Here is a 13,178-nt window from a genome sequence, read left to right on the forward strand (position 1 = left end):
AGGGGCCCCTCCCAGCCAGGTGTCAGCAGAGAAGGAGGAGGAGGGGAAGAGGAGGAGAGGAAAAGAGGGAGGGAGTGAGGCCACCACTCCAGTCCAGGCTGCTGGCTCCCAGGCCTGGTGTTGGTGGGAGGGACCTGGCGGGGCGGGAACAGCCGGCTGCCTGCCGGGAGCCAAAACGAAAGCACTCTGGCAGGGACTGGACGGGAGTCAGGACTCCTGGGAGAGGGCGTGCGCAAGCGGCCCAGCGCCGGGACCCCGAGACTGGGGAGGGATTCCGGCCCCTCCTGCCCGCAGGCACGCAGCTGAGTGGGAGAAGAGGTGTGGTGTCAGCCCCCCTTCGGGGGGGGGGCAGGACAGGGCCTCGGGCCTGGGTGCTGCCTGGCACCTGGAAGATGCCTGTGCCCTGGTTCTTTCTGTCCTTGGCACTGGGCCGAAACCCTGTGGTCCTCTCTCTAGAGAGGGTTGCGGGGCCTCAGGACACTGCGCGCTGCTCTCCGGTGAGTCTGGGGCCCCAGGAGTGTTGAGGAAGGCTCAGGGCTCGGTCTGCGGCCATTGAGGCCCTAGCCTGGCTCCTGCTGCTGCCATCACTGTCAGAACTGCCCTGGCTGGTCTGTCGGGTGCTGATGGGGTAAGAGAAGAATGGGGAGGGGGCAAGAGCTGGGCCTGAGCTCTTCTGGGAGGGACTTGGAAAAGGGAGCCCTAGAAAGAGGTAGGCGGGTGGGAGGGCCTCAGGAAAAGATGGTTAGATTTGGACGCATAAACTCTAACTTGTCTTTACCTCCTTCCCAGGGCCTTTCCTGCCACCTCTGGGGTAAGTAGCCCTACTTTTAGAGAGGAAAGATCTTCCCAGGTGGGCAGAAGGGAGGGGAGCTGTTCAGTCCCATGCCCTCACCACCTTCCCTCAGCCCAGGAAGAGCCCAAAGCTCCTTGGCCCTCTGGGGGTGTCAGGTGCAACCAGATTCTGGGTCTGAGAAGCTTCAGCTCCCACCCCACCCTTCACACACAGATGGTGACGTGCTCTGCCTGCCCGGGAGCCTCGTGTCTGCCCCAGGCCCCATGCTGGTGCCCACAGGCCTGCAGACAGAGCTGGTGCTAAAGTGCTACAAGGAGACCGACTGTGACCTCTGTGTGCGTGTGGCCGTCCACTTGGCTGTGCATGGTGAGCCTGTCATCCCATGACTGGGCATGGGTGCATGTGAGTGTGTCTGGAGTGGGCACAAAGACCAGGGAGGGTGTCTGTTAGGAAGCACGGGGCATCCTCAGTATTCTCCTGGAGGACACTGGCCAACGGAACCCCCAGGTCAGACTGGTCTCCCCGCCCACACCCCCGGCCCCAAGCCTGGCCTCTGCTTCCTAGCACTGAGCTTCCTGGAAGGAACCCAAAGCCAGAGCTGGGGCTAGATCTGAGCCTTGCTCTCGGGTCATTCCAGGGTACTGGGAAGAGCCTGAAGATGAAGAGAAGTTTGGAATTGCAGAGGACCCAGAGATCGAGGAGCCTAGGAACGGTGAGGAGAAGCCGGCTGGCCCAACTGCCCCCCGCCAGAGCCTTGCCCAGGGCCCATGAGCCTGACCGACCCCCTGCCCTGTTGCTCACAGCCTCTCTCCAGGCCCACGTCGTGCTCTCCTTCCAGGCCTACCCTACTGCCCGCTGCGTCCTACTGGAGGTGCAAGTGCCTGCTGCCCTCGTGCAGCCTGGTCAGTCTGTGGTATGCAAAATAATAATGAATTTATGAAGTGCTTTCACGTGCATTATCTCTTTAGGTCCTGATTCTGGCAGGGCTGTGAGCATGTCCTTTCAGTCCTTTATGCCTCGGTTTGTAAAGTGGGAAAAAGAACAGTCCTACCTCGGGAGTTCCCTGGTGGTCCAGTGGTTGGAATTCTGCGCTTTCACTGCCAAGGGCCCGGGTTCGATCCTTGGTTGGGGAACTAAGATCCCACAGGCCACCTGGTGCGACCAAAAAAAAAAAGAATAGTTCTACCTCATATAGCTGTTGTGAGAATAAAATGAGTTGATATGTATAAAACACCTGGTATAATACCCAACACGGAAGAGTCTCAGAAAGTTTAATTTTTCCTTTCTTTTGTAATCCTCAAAACTACCCCCATGAACTAGACATTATTATTGCCCTCATGCTCCAGATAGAGAAGCTGAGGCTTGCAGAGGGGAGGTCTGTGGGCTGAATCCACTTTTCCGGATTCCCTGCCATACTGTCCGTGTCTGCCCCACATATACCGTGTCTGTCCCCCCGCGGAGCTTCTCCCAGCCTCAGGGGGCTGCTCATGGTTGGGATATGTATCTTCACTTGGGCCAGGTCACTCAAACTTTGACTTCCCTCCTGTCCCCAGCCCCCAGTCTATATCGTCTTACCTGGAAAATAATGGGAGATCACCTGCTGGTCCCCCTCACAGGGCAATCATGAGGCCCACTGAGGCACTGGGAGTGAGAACGACTTCTGTGGGGAGGGCCTCCCACATTTGTGCTGGGGTCTGGGGTCTCTGATCACCTTAGCTTTGGCACGTGACCTGGAACAGCAGGGATGAGGCAAGGACTAATAGAGTGAGGGCACTTATCCTGGCCCTGCTGCCACTCCTCCTGAGGGCGTGTGCTTTAGAACTGGAGGCCTTTGAGGACACGTTCATGGCAGAATTGGGGGCCATACAGTATGAATAGTCATTGGTTGGGAATAGGGCAGAGGGTGAGTGGAGCAGACCATGGAGAGGAGCCTCAATTTTGAGCCCTATACCACCAGCCTTCCGCCACCCTCTCCTCACAGGGCTCTGTAGTATTTGACTGCTTCGAGGCTGCCCTGGGGGCTGAGGTGCGAATCTGGTCCTACACTCAGCCCCGGTACCAGAAGGAACTCAATCTCACACAGCAGCTGCCTGGTAAGTGGCCCCAGAGCCTGAGGGGCCCCAAGTGCTGGCCCCTTAGTCTCTCTCCCCACCAGCCACTGCCCTTCTGCTTTCACCCCCTTCCTCGTCCCGGCCTCTCTCAGGCACTCTAACTCCCAGCCGCCCATAGTCAGTCCCTCATGCCTCCTCTCCCCAGGTGACATTGCTTCCCAGTGCCTGGGGAAGGTGCTTTGGGCACTGGAATAGATATGGGTGGTATTGAGGGCACAGGGAGCCCTTCCCCGGGCTCCCCATGGGTCGGATTGCCCCCGTTCTTTCTTTGCCCCCAACCCCACTAGAGGCTTTTCTGTGATCTCTCCCCAGACTGCAGGGGTCTCGAAGTCCGGGACAGCATTCAGAGCTGCTGGGGTAGGAGCTAGGGCCAGCAGGGCTGGGAGGAGGGTGGGGGTGGATCTGGAGTGTGAGGGACCCTTGGAGTGAACTTCAGGTCTGGCTGCCACATCCCAGAGGCTCACATAGCTCATTTATTCATTCATTCATTTATCACAAAAGAACTGCGGTAGCTCTTACTCAGTGCCAGGCATTTAGAATATAAAGGTGAATCTCTCACTTCTTAGAACAAATATTTATTAGTACCAGGAACATCTAGTGGCCCAAAACATTGTCAAGATTACGGTGCACCCCGCCCCCATATATTAAAATAAAAATAATATTAAATCATAAAATAAGGGCTAAGAAACTCAAGGTTCTGATGATTTTTCTCATGTACTATTTGGACTTGGTTCATTTTTTTGTTTTGTATTTTCTTTTTTATCATGGTATAACATACATACAGAAAAGTGTGTAAAGTGCACCAATTTTAATGTCCAGTTCAATTAATTTTTACATATGTATACACTTGCATAACTACCAGCCACATCGAGATAGAAACACTGTGATGCTTTTAAACTCAAATGATTTCAACTTCATTTTCTATTTGGGTTCTTAAACTTAAGCTTGATGCCTCTTTGGTAATTCATTAAAGACTACTCAGCACCAGAGGTTTGAGGATACAGATACACATCATGGATTTCATGTCTTTATTCATTTGGTAGACACTGATTCACTTATTCAGCAGATATTTATTGAGTCATTACCCTGCTCAAGGAATAGCCCTAGGCACTGGAGACAAACCAATTTAAAAAAAAAAAAAAAAAAAAACTGACAAAAATCCCTGCCTTCACGGAGCTGACGTTCTAGCTGGGAGTCAGGGTCAGGGTGGGGGTGATGGAGGACACAATAAACACATGCAGATGTGAAATATGCAATAAGTTAGATGGCTATTAGTGCTATGGAGAAATTTCAGGGAAGGGGGATAGAGAGGTTGGGAGTTGGAGTGGTCAGTGAGCAAAAGACCTGAAGGAGGTGAGGGAGGAGCCATGGGGTATCTGAGGGAAGAGGGTTCCATGTGACGGGAATAGCCAGTGCAAAGGGCCTGAGGCAGGAGTGTGTCTAGTGTGTGTAAGTATTAGTAAGGAGGACAGTGTGTCTGCAGCAGGTTAATTAAGAACAAGAGTGCTAGGAAATGAGGTTAGAGTGTTCACAGCAGCCATACTGGGGAGGGACTTGCAAGCCACTGTAATGACTCTGGCTTTTACTCTGGGGTGATGTGGGGGCCATCAGAAGGTTCTGAGCAGAGGAGAATGATTTATTTTACAGTGGTTACAGGTACTTCTGGCTGCAGACGGAGAAGCAAGGAGAAGAGCCCTCTCCAGACCCCATACTGGGGCCTACATGGGTTCAGTCCTGGGCTGTGGCTGAAGTCTGGTCTGACATGGAGACACAGGCTCTGCCCTCCAGGGGCCTCCTAGTCTAAGGGCTTTGAAGGAAACTCCAAAGGGGCAGTGGGTGGGTGTGACCCAGGCTTGGGTGTACAGAAGAGGTGAAGGAAGTCTCTCTCTTTGTTTCCTCCACAGCCCTGCCAGGGCTCAACGTGTCTGCAGATGGCGACGACGTGCGCCTGGTGCTGGACGTCCCTGAGGAGAAGCGCTTTGGCCTCTCCCTGTACTGGAACCAGGTCCCGGGCCCTGCAAAACCCTGGTGGCACAGAAACCTGGTGAGGCCTCCCCCTCCCCAAGTCCATTCCCACTGCAGGCCGACGCTTGTGCTAAAGTTGCAAGTGCATTATCATAGGGCACCTTGGAAAAGGACACAGCCACCCACACCCAAAGCAAGGAACATTGGTGGGGGAACGGCTGCCTGCCCGGTGTCCTTAACTTTGGCTTCCAGCCTTCCTCTTCCTCATCTTCTTCAACTTCTCTCCTTCTGCTTGTCCCACAGACTGGGCCGCAGACCATTACCTTGAACCACACAGACCTGGTTCCCTGCCTCTGTATTCAGGTAGGAGCAGAGTCCAGCTGGGTGCCCGGGGACGGGGATTAGGGAACTGGTGAGACGGTTGGCCCTCACCTTCCTGGTCTCCCCACCCTCCACACTCCTCTTTGAGGTGGAAACTATGGCTCCCTAGGGGGACTGGCCCTCCCTTGCCCTTTGCTGTCCTATGTTTTCTGCTTGTACATGCCCTGAATGCTCTTCCTGATCCTCTATCCACAGCACTTCTACTTGTGCTTCATGGCCCCCTTCAGATGTCATCTCCCCCTTGAAACCTTCCACTACTCCTCCAATTCCCTCTTTGTGCTCCCCTGGAGAGTAGAGCGTGCGCTGTGAACTCAGACTTATTTGAATCCTGACTTGCCATTTGCTAGCTGTGTGACCTTGGACAAGTCACTTCACCTCTCTGAGCCTGTTTCCTGTCAGTAAAATGGGAATAAACAGTACCAGCCTCACAGGGTTGTTATAAGGAAGTGTGCCACTTCCAGCTTATATATGTTATAATAATATATTCTCCCTCTGATTATACATTTAATTGGTCATCAGGTCCCATCTGTTTTACCTCTGACATTAATGTCTCTCATTCCCACTACCTGAAATGCCCTCACTTCTTTTCCATACACCCCCAATCCTTCCAGTCACCTCTTTCCCAAAGCTTTTGCCCAACCTCCTGGCCTCTTCTATCTCCAAATCTTCTTGCATTTCTGTCTTTTCTTTTCTATTTATCATTTATCACTTGTTTTCTTATTTGGGCACCTGTCTCTTCTTGCATACCACAAATCCTCAATAAATGAGTGATTGATTTATTAATTTGTATACATGTCGTATCCTTACTACAACTGTGAATTTGTAATTTCCTTGAAGGCAAGGAAATGATATCTATTCAAATTTAGTAATTTCTCCAAGCCTTGCATAATAACTGGCATGTAGTGGGTGCTAATTAAGTTTGTTAAGTGAATGAATGAATGAATGAGTGAAACTCTACTGCCTAGCACAGTGATAGGACATATAACAGACACTCATGAAATGTTTGCTGTGATATAAATGTCCTCACTGCCAAGCCCAATGCCTGCTATGTAGTAGGTGCTCTTATACATTTGTTGTATAAATTAATATATTATCTCTAGTGCTTAGAACAGGGCTAAGCCAAGAATGGGTGCACTTAAAAAGTCTATTGGGGACTTCCCTGGTGGCACAGTGGTTAAGAATCTGCCTGCCAATGCAGGGGACACGGGTTCAATCTCTTGTCCGGGAAGATCCCATATGCCGCGGAGCAACTAAGCCCGTGCATCACAACTACTGAGCCTGCGCTCTAGAGCCCGCGCTCTAGAGCCCGCGAGCCGCAGCTACTGAAGCCTGTGCGCCTAGAGCCCGTGCTCGGCAACAAGAGAAGCCACCGCAACGAGAAGCCCATGCACCACAATGAAGAGTTGCCCCCGCTCGCCTCAACTAAAGAAAGCCCGCACGCAACAATGAAGAACCAACGCAACCAAAAAAAAGAAAAAGGTCTATTGGAAGAAAAAATGGAGAATAAATGGACGTGTCCTTAACCCTGTGCTGAGAACCTGTGCTAAGTAGGTTCTCACAAAGTGATTGTGGATTTAATTGTTAAAAGTCCCTATGCCTACCATAGTGCTAAGACACATAGTAAGTACTCATTAAAAATTTGTAGAGTGAAGATGTTGCCAGATGTTGGCATAGGGTTTGCTGGAAGAATAAATGTGTGCAATTCTAGGGCCTTGTAAAGGGCAAAAAGACTTGGGCATATGTTGGTGAAATACATCCTCCTTCCATATCCAGTATCCCAGAGGGATTAGTTCCAGGACCTCTGTGGATACCAAAATGTGCAGATGCTCAAGTCCTTTATATAATATAAAATGGTGTAGTATTTACACATAACCTACTCACATACTCCTGTATACTTGAAATCATTTCTAGATTGCTTATAATACCTAATACAATGTAAATGCTATGTAAACAGTTTCCTGCAGGCAAATCCAAGTTTTGCTTTTTGCAACTTTCTGGAATTTTTTTCCCTGGAATATTTTTGATCCGAGGATGCGGAACAGCGAATCGGAGGGCCAAGGAGCGCTGACTGTATGGGCTGAGTGAATGCACCCCCGGGGCTTAGCAGGGTGCTGGCTGGGTTGAACTGACCTGTGGAGCCCCGTTTCCTTTCTAGGTGTGGCCTCTGGAGCCCGACTCTGTCAGGACCAGCATCTGCCCCTTTAGGGAGGGTGAGTGGACCGGCCCTGCCAGGGCGGGAGCGGTGCGGGCGCGACCTGCCAGCACGCAGTAACCAGACCCTCTCCCTGCAGACCCCCGTGCACACCGGAACCTTTGGCGTGCCGCCCGGCTGCAGCTGCTGCCCCCGCGGGCCTGGCGGCTGGACGCGCCGTGCTCACTACCCGCTGAGGCCACACTGTGCTGGCAGGCACCGGATGGGGGCCCCTGCCAGCCGCTGGTCCCACCGCTGCCCCGAGAGAATGTCACTGTGAACGTAAGCGAGGCGGCAGGAGGTTCCTGGGGTTGGGGAAGGAAGGGGAACCTAGGGGCCCAAATTTAATGACCCCACCCATTACCCTCTTTCCACAGAAGGCTCTTGAGTTCCCATTGCTGAAAGGCCACCCCAACATCTGTGTCCAGGCAAGAAAGGGGCGCCAGAGAGCCGGGCTTGGGGTCAGGACCTCCGCGGACTCCCAGACAGTCACTGTCTTCTGAATCCACTTTATCCTTGGGTCCCTGGAGCAAAGTGGTTACCAGCTTCCTCTTTAGGAGTTCCACTATTTACTTCACCAGTGCCTGGTGTGGGACCCTGGGCACCTCACCTCTCTGAGCATCAGTCTCCTCATCTGTTTAATGGGGATGATAATAGTAACTATTGAATACTTCATAGAGTGGTTATGAAGATTAAACAAGTGCTTCACCTTAGCAACAGGCACAAACTAAATTCTCAATAAATGTTAACTGCTTTGATTATTGCTATAATTATCCTATTTCTCTACCTGTAGAAATCGGTTGCTTTATAACTTCAGAGGGTAGTTATAAAAATATTAAGTCCAGATTTATTGAGCTATTATGTTTCAGGCACTGTTTTAGGCTCTTGGAATAGATATGTCAGTGAATAAAACCAATAAATGTTCCCACCCTTAAAGAGTTCATGTTGTAATGGAAAAAGGCAGACAATAGGCATAATAAGTAAATTATACAGTATGTTAAAATTGTATATAAATACTATAGGAAAAGGTGGGAAAGGATAAAGGAGGGTTGGAGTTACAATTTCAAGAGGGGCAGTCAGATGAGGCCTCTTTGAGAAGGTGGTTAGGTGAGAAGGGAGTGTATAAAGTGTTCTGTCAGAACTGAAAAGAGTTAATTTACGGCCGTAAGGCCCTTTAGCACAGATGACCTCACAAGGCTGAGGCTGAGAAAGATGGAGTGATTCCTAATTACTCAGCCTTGAACCCAGATCTGCCTAAGGTCAGGTCCAGAGTCCAGACCCCGCCCCCCAACCTGACAGGCCTCCCCTTGTCTGTCCCTTCCCTTCTGGTTTTTCTGGCCTCCGCTTTTGCTTTTCCTTGTGCCCCTAACCCTGGCCCCTTCTGAGCAGGTGAGCACCTGGGAGAAGCAGGAGCTACAAGAGTGCTTGTGGGCTGGTGAGTGGGACCTGGGGGAGGCTGGGGCAGGGCCACTGCAATAGGGGTGGACCCTGGAAGTGCCAGCTCCTGGGGGTGAAAGTCAGGCATGGGGCAGGGGAGTGGCAGCCCTCAACCAGGTTGGGTCTCACTCAGAGTGGGCTCTCACCCTTTCCAGACTCCCTGGGGCCCCTCAAGGATGACATGCTGCTGGTGGAGACACGAGGCCCCCAGGACAACAGATCACTCTGCGCCTTGGAATCCAGTGGCTGCACTCCACTGCTTAGCAGCGTGTCCACGGTGAGGGATGGGGGACCCTCCTTCATGTCCCTTTCCAGCTCCACTTCAAACCTGGCCTCAAATTTTCACTATTCAATTTCCCCTCCTCTGTGCCAGGCCCTGTGCTGGCCTCTGGGAATGTAGGGGTAACTCAGACCTGGGCCTTGTTCTCGGTGGCCTCTCAAAAGTGTCCCAGACCCTCCCCCCTACTATTCTGCCCAGCTGTAGCCTGGTGGCCTCCTAGGTGTGGTGCCTCTAGGTGACAGTACCCATCCCTTGGCTTGGCAGAGGGCAGCTCGTCTTGGAGGGCCATTACTACAAGATGTGCAGTCAGGCCAGTGTCTTCAGGTGAGTAGGTGGCAGGAGGGCCCTCCCCAATGCCCAAAGGCAACAGGCCTCAAACCCTGTCTTCAACCTCTTCTACCTCTTCCTGTGCCTAGCAGGAAAACTGTCACTCTTCAGGGGCAGGGGCCTCCTCGTTGTCCCTCTAGCATCCACCCACCATCTGTGTGTGCTTATTTTGTGTCCAGCCCCGGGGAAGCTAAGAGTTGAAGAAGCATAGCTCCTGTCCCCAAGTTGCTCATGGCTGGAGAGACCAGCAAAGAGATAACCATTGGGTTAAGACAGCTAATAACCAATGTGCTAAGCTTTGGGTTCCAGGGAGAGCTTCAAGGAAGGGCCTTTTTATGTGGACCCAATCTGGCACCAGTAGGAAGGTACAGTCCAGGAAATAGACACAGCATAAGCAAAGGCAGAGCAGCTTGTGGCTGCTGTGTGTGTGTGAAATATGCATAGCTGAGGCTGGAAATTTGGGACCAGACTTGATGGGTGTTGAACACCAAGCTGGGGGCTCTGGATTTGGTTTTGTTTGTGTCTTACAGCTGTGGGACGATGACCTGGGAGCACTATGGGCCTGCCCCATGGAAAAGTGTGAGTATTACAAGAACTGCCCTTCTTCTCTGTACGAGGAGCTGGAATCTTGACAGGGACCATTCCTGGGGGGAGCATACACAATGGCCTTAGCCTTTCAATCAGAGGGTCATTCCTTCATTAATTCAAACACCCCAAGGGGTGCTTGCAGGGATCCCAGCATCACCAGAGACACATTCCCTGTCCCCATGCCAGCCATAGAAGCTAGAAAGACATTAGCTAAACAATCATTTAGGAAGTGTGGGCTATTGAAGCATTCACTATAAAGTAAAAGTGTCCAAAGCCCTGCATGCATATAATGGGGACCTGACCTAGTTCAGGGGAAAGGTTGGAGGTGAACTCTGAAGGCTGAGCTAGATGAAGGGGGAAGAGATGCATTTTTGTGAAGACTCTGGGGTGCTTTTTTGAGGAACTCCAAGGTAGCCAATGTGGCTGGAGGGTCTTGAGAGATAGGCCTCTGTCATGAGATTAGGATGCAAGGGCCATGTAGGGCCTTGGGAGCCGATGTAAGCAATTTGGATTTTATGTTAAGAGTAGCAGGAGCTTCCCAAAAGGCTATAATCAAATCTGTATTTTTTTAAATAAATTTATCTATTTTTTATTTATTTATTTTTGGCTGCATTGGGTCTTTGTTGCTGCTGTGTGCGGGATTTCTCAGTTGTGGCAAGCGGGGGCTACTCTTCGTTGAGGTGTATGGGCTTCTCATTGCGGTGGCTTCTCTTGTTGCGGAGCACGGGCTCTAGGAGCGAGGGCTTCAGTAGTTGTGGCATGCAGGCTCAGTAGTTGTGGCTTGTGGGCTCTAGAGCACAGGCTCAGTACTTGTGGCGCACGGGCTTAGTTGCTCCGCGGCATGTGGGATCTTCCCGGACCAGGGCTCGAACCCGTGTCCCCTGCATTGGCTGGCGGATTCTTAACCACTGTGCCACCAGGGAAGCCCCCAAATTTGTATTTTAAAAAGATCTCTGGGGGGACTTCCCTGGTGGCACAGTGGTTAAGAATCCGCCAGCCAATGCAGGGGACACGGGTTCGAGCCCTGGTCCGGGAAGATCCCACATGCCGCGGAGCAACTAAGCCCGTGCGCCACAAGTACTGAGCCTGCACAACTACTGAAGCCCGCGCACGTAGAGCCCATGCTCCGCAACAAGAGAAGCCACTGCAATGAGAAACTCGCACACCGCAATGAAAAGTAGCCCCCTGCTCGCCGCAACTAGAGAAAGCCCGCATGCAGCAACAAAGGCCCAATGCAGCCAAAAATAAATAAATAAATAAATACATTTATTTAAAAAAAAAAAAAGATCTCTGGGGCTGCCATGTTGTAATGAATTAGAGGCAAAAAAGAGTCAGGAACACCAGTTAGAAGGCTGTTGCAGTCATCCAAGGGAGTGAGGTCAAGAGTCCAGCAACCCTAGGCTTAGGGGGCAATAATCTTTTTTTTAAAAACATTTATTTATTTATTTATGTGTTTGGCTGCACTGGGTCTTAGTTGTGGCACATGGGATCTTCACTGAGGCATGCGGGATCTTTAGTTGCAGAATGTGAACTCTTAGTTGGGCATGTGGGATCTAGTAGTTTCCTGACCAGGGATCCAAGCCAGGCCCCCAGCAGTGGGATCACGGTGCCTTAGCCACTGGACCACCAGGGAAGTCCCTTAGGGGTCAATAATCTTAGCTGACATTTGAGCACTTACTATGCCCAGCACTCTGTTCAGTGCTTTATGTGTATTAATACATATAGTCCTCACAGCAATCCTGTGAAGTAGATACTATTGTTATCCCAATTTTACAGAGGTGAACTGAGGCAGAAGGGGAAGTCACTTATCCAAGGTCACCCAAGTAAATGGATCTATGTTCATACACTGACCCTGTGAGCTGTGGACTTCGGGCAAATCTCTTCATTCCTCTGAGCCTCGTTTTTCTCCTTCGTGAAGTGGGGGTCTCTAACAAGCCTGTCTTCTCCCCTGGGTCTCCTAGACATCCACCGGCGCTGGGCCCTGGTCTGGCTGGCCTGCTTACTCTTGGCTGCTGTGCTTTTCCTTCTCCTCCTCCTCAAAAAGAACCACGTGAAAGGTGAGCGCTTCTCGGCTCCCCATTCCCCAGTGGACCTGGGAGCTGGCCAGGAGAAGGCGGCGGCTGGGCTCACCGGCTGCCTCCGCTCCTCTCCCCTCACAGGGTGGCTGAGGCTCTTGAAGGAGGACGTCGGCGCGGGGGGTGAGTGTGAGCCAGCTCCGGGCGGGGGGCGGCCCCCAGAGGGCCGGGCCTCGGGCCAGCTCACGTCTCCGCTCCTGCTCTGTTCTTTCCCACAGCGGCCGCCAGGAGCCGCGCGGCTCTGCTCCTCTACTCCGCAGACGACGCTGGCTTCGAGCGCCTGGTGGGCGCCTTGGCTTCGGCGCTGTTCCAGCTGCCGCTGCGCGTGGCCGTGGACCTGTGGAGCCGCCGCGAACTGAGTGCGCAGGGGCCCCTGGCCTGGTTCCACGCGCAGCGGCGCCAGACCCTGCAGGAGGGCGGCGTGGTGGTCCTGCTCTTCTCGCCCGGGGCCGTGGCGCTGTGCCGCGAATGGCTGCAGGACGCGACGTCGGCGGCCGGGGCTCACGGCCCGCACGACGCCTTCGCCGCCTCGCTCAGCTGCTTGCTGCCAGACTTCTTGCAGGGTCGGGCGCCCGGCCGCTACGTCGGGGCCTACTTCGACAGACTGCTGTCCCCGGACGCCGTGCCCGCCCTGTTCCGCAGCGTGCCGGTCTTCTCACTGCCCTCACAGCTGCCCGACTTCCTGGGGACCCTGCAGGGGCCCGCAGCCCCCCGCCCCTGGCGGCTCGCGGAGAGAGCGGAGCAGGTATCCCGGGCCCTGCAGCCCGCCTTGGACAGCTGCTTCCGGGCCCCGGGGACGGGACGCGGCATGGGGCCTGAGGCAGAGAACAGGACTTGAATAAAGGCAGACGCTATTTTTCTACCCGTGTCTCCCACGTGTGTCTCAGTGACCCAGCCGCTGGGCCGAACTGTCCCCGTATCCGCTATCCCCGCGCCCCTTTAACACCCGGACAGGTGCAGGACGGCGACGCCTCTGGTTGGCTGGCGTGGGGTGACGCAATGGCACATGGCCCGCTACCATTGGCTGTGG

General features: G+C 53.0%; 1 protein-coding gene across 6 annotated transcripts; it reads left to right on the top strand.

Annotated features, from left to right (window-relative positions):
• Nucleotides 1-301: 301 nt before the first annotated feature.
• On the top strand, nucleotides 302-12,997 carry IL17RC (interleukin 17 receptor C). Of its 6 annotated transcripts, none has more exons than XM_061197249.1 (19): nucleotides 302-497; nucleotides 790-811; nucleotides 1,007-1,159; nucleotides 1,431-1,505; nucleotides 1,597-1,706; nucleotides 2,775-2,886; nucleotides 3,217-3,261; nucleotides 4,809-4,948; nucleotides 5,173-5,232; nucleotides 7,406-7,460; nucleotides 7,542-7,723; nucleotides 7,819-7,869; nucleotides 8,831-8,876; nucleotides 9,034-9,155; nucleotides 9,423-9,482; nucleotides 10,016-10,064; nucleotides 12,035-12,130; nucleotides 12,233-12,271; nucleotides 12,367-12,997. In XM_061197249.1, exons 1-19 carry the CDS (start codon nucleotides 393-395, stop codon nucleotides 12,984-12,986), a joined length of 2,142 nt encoding a protein of 713 aa, XP_061053232.1. In that variant the 5' UTR covers nucleotides 302-392; the 3' UTR covers nucleotides 12,987-12,997. The 6 variants fall into 6 exon arrangements, with proteins under 6 accessions (XP_061053232.1, XP_061053233.1, XP_061053234.1 ...); XM_061197250.1 differs by having other exon boundaries at nucleotides 7,822-7,869; XM_061197251.1 differs by lacking the exon at nucleotides 12,233-12,271.
• The last annotated feature ends 181 nt before the right edge of the window (nucleotides 12,998-13,178 follow it).

Source organism: Eubalaena glacialis, chromosome 7, assembly GCF_028564815.1.
Source record: "Eubalaena glacialis isolate mEubGla1 chromosome 7, mEubGla1.1.hap2.+ XY, whole genome shotgun sequence".
Lineage (NCBI taxonomy): Eukaryota > Metazoa > Chordata > Mammalia > Artiodactyla > Balaenidae > Eubalaena > Eubalaena glacialis.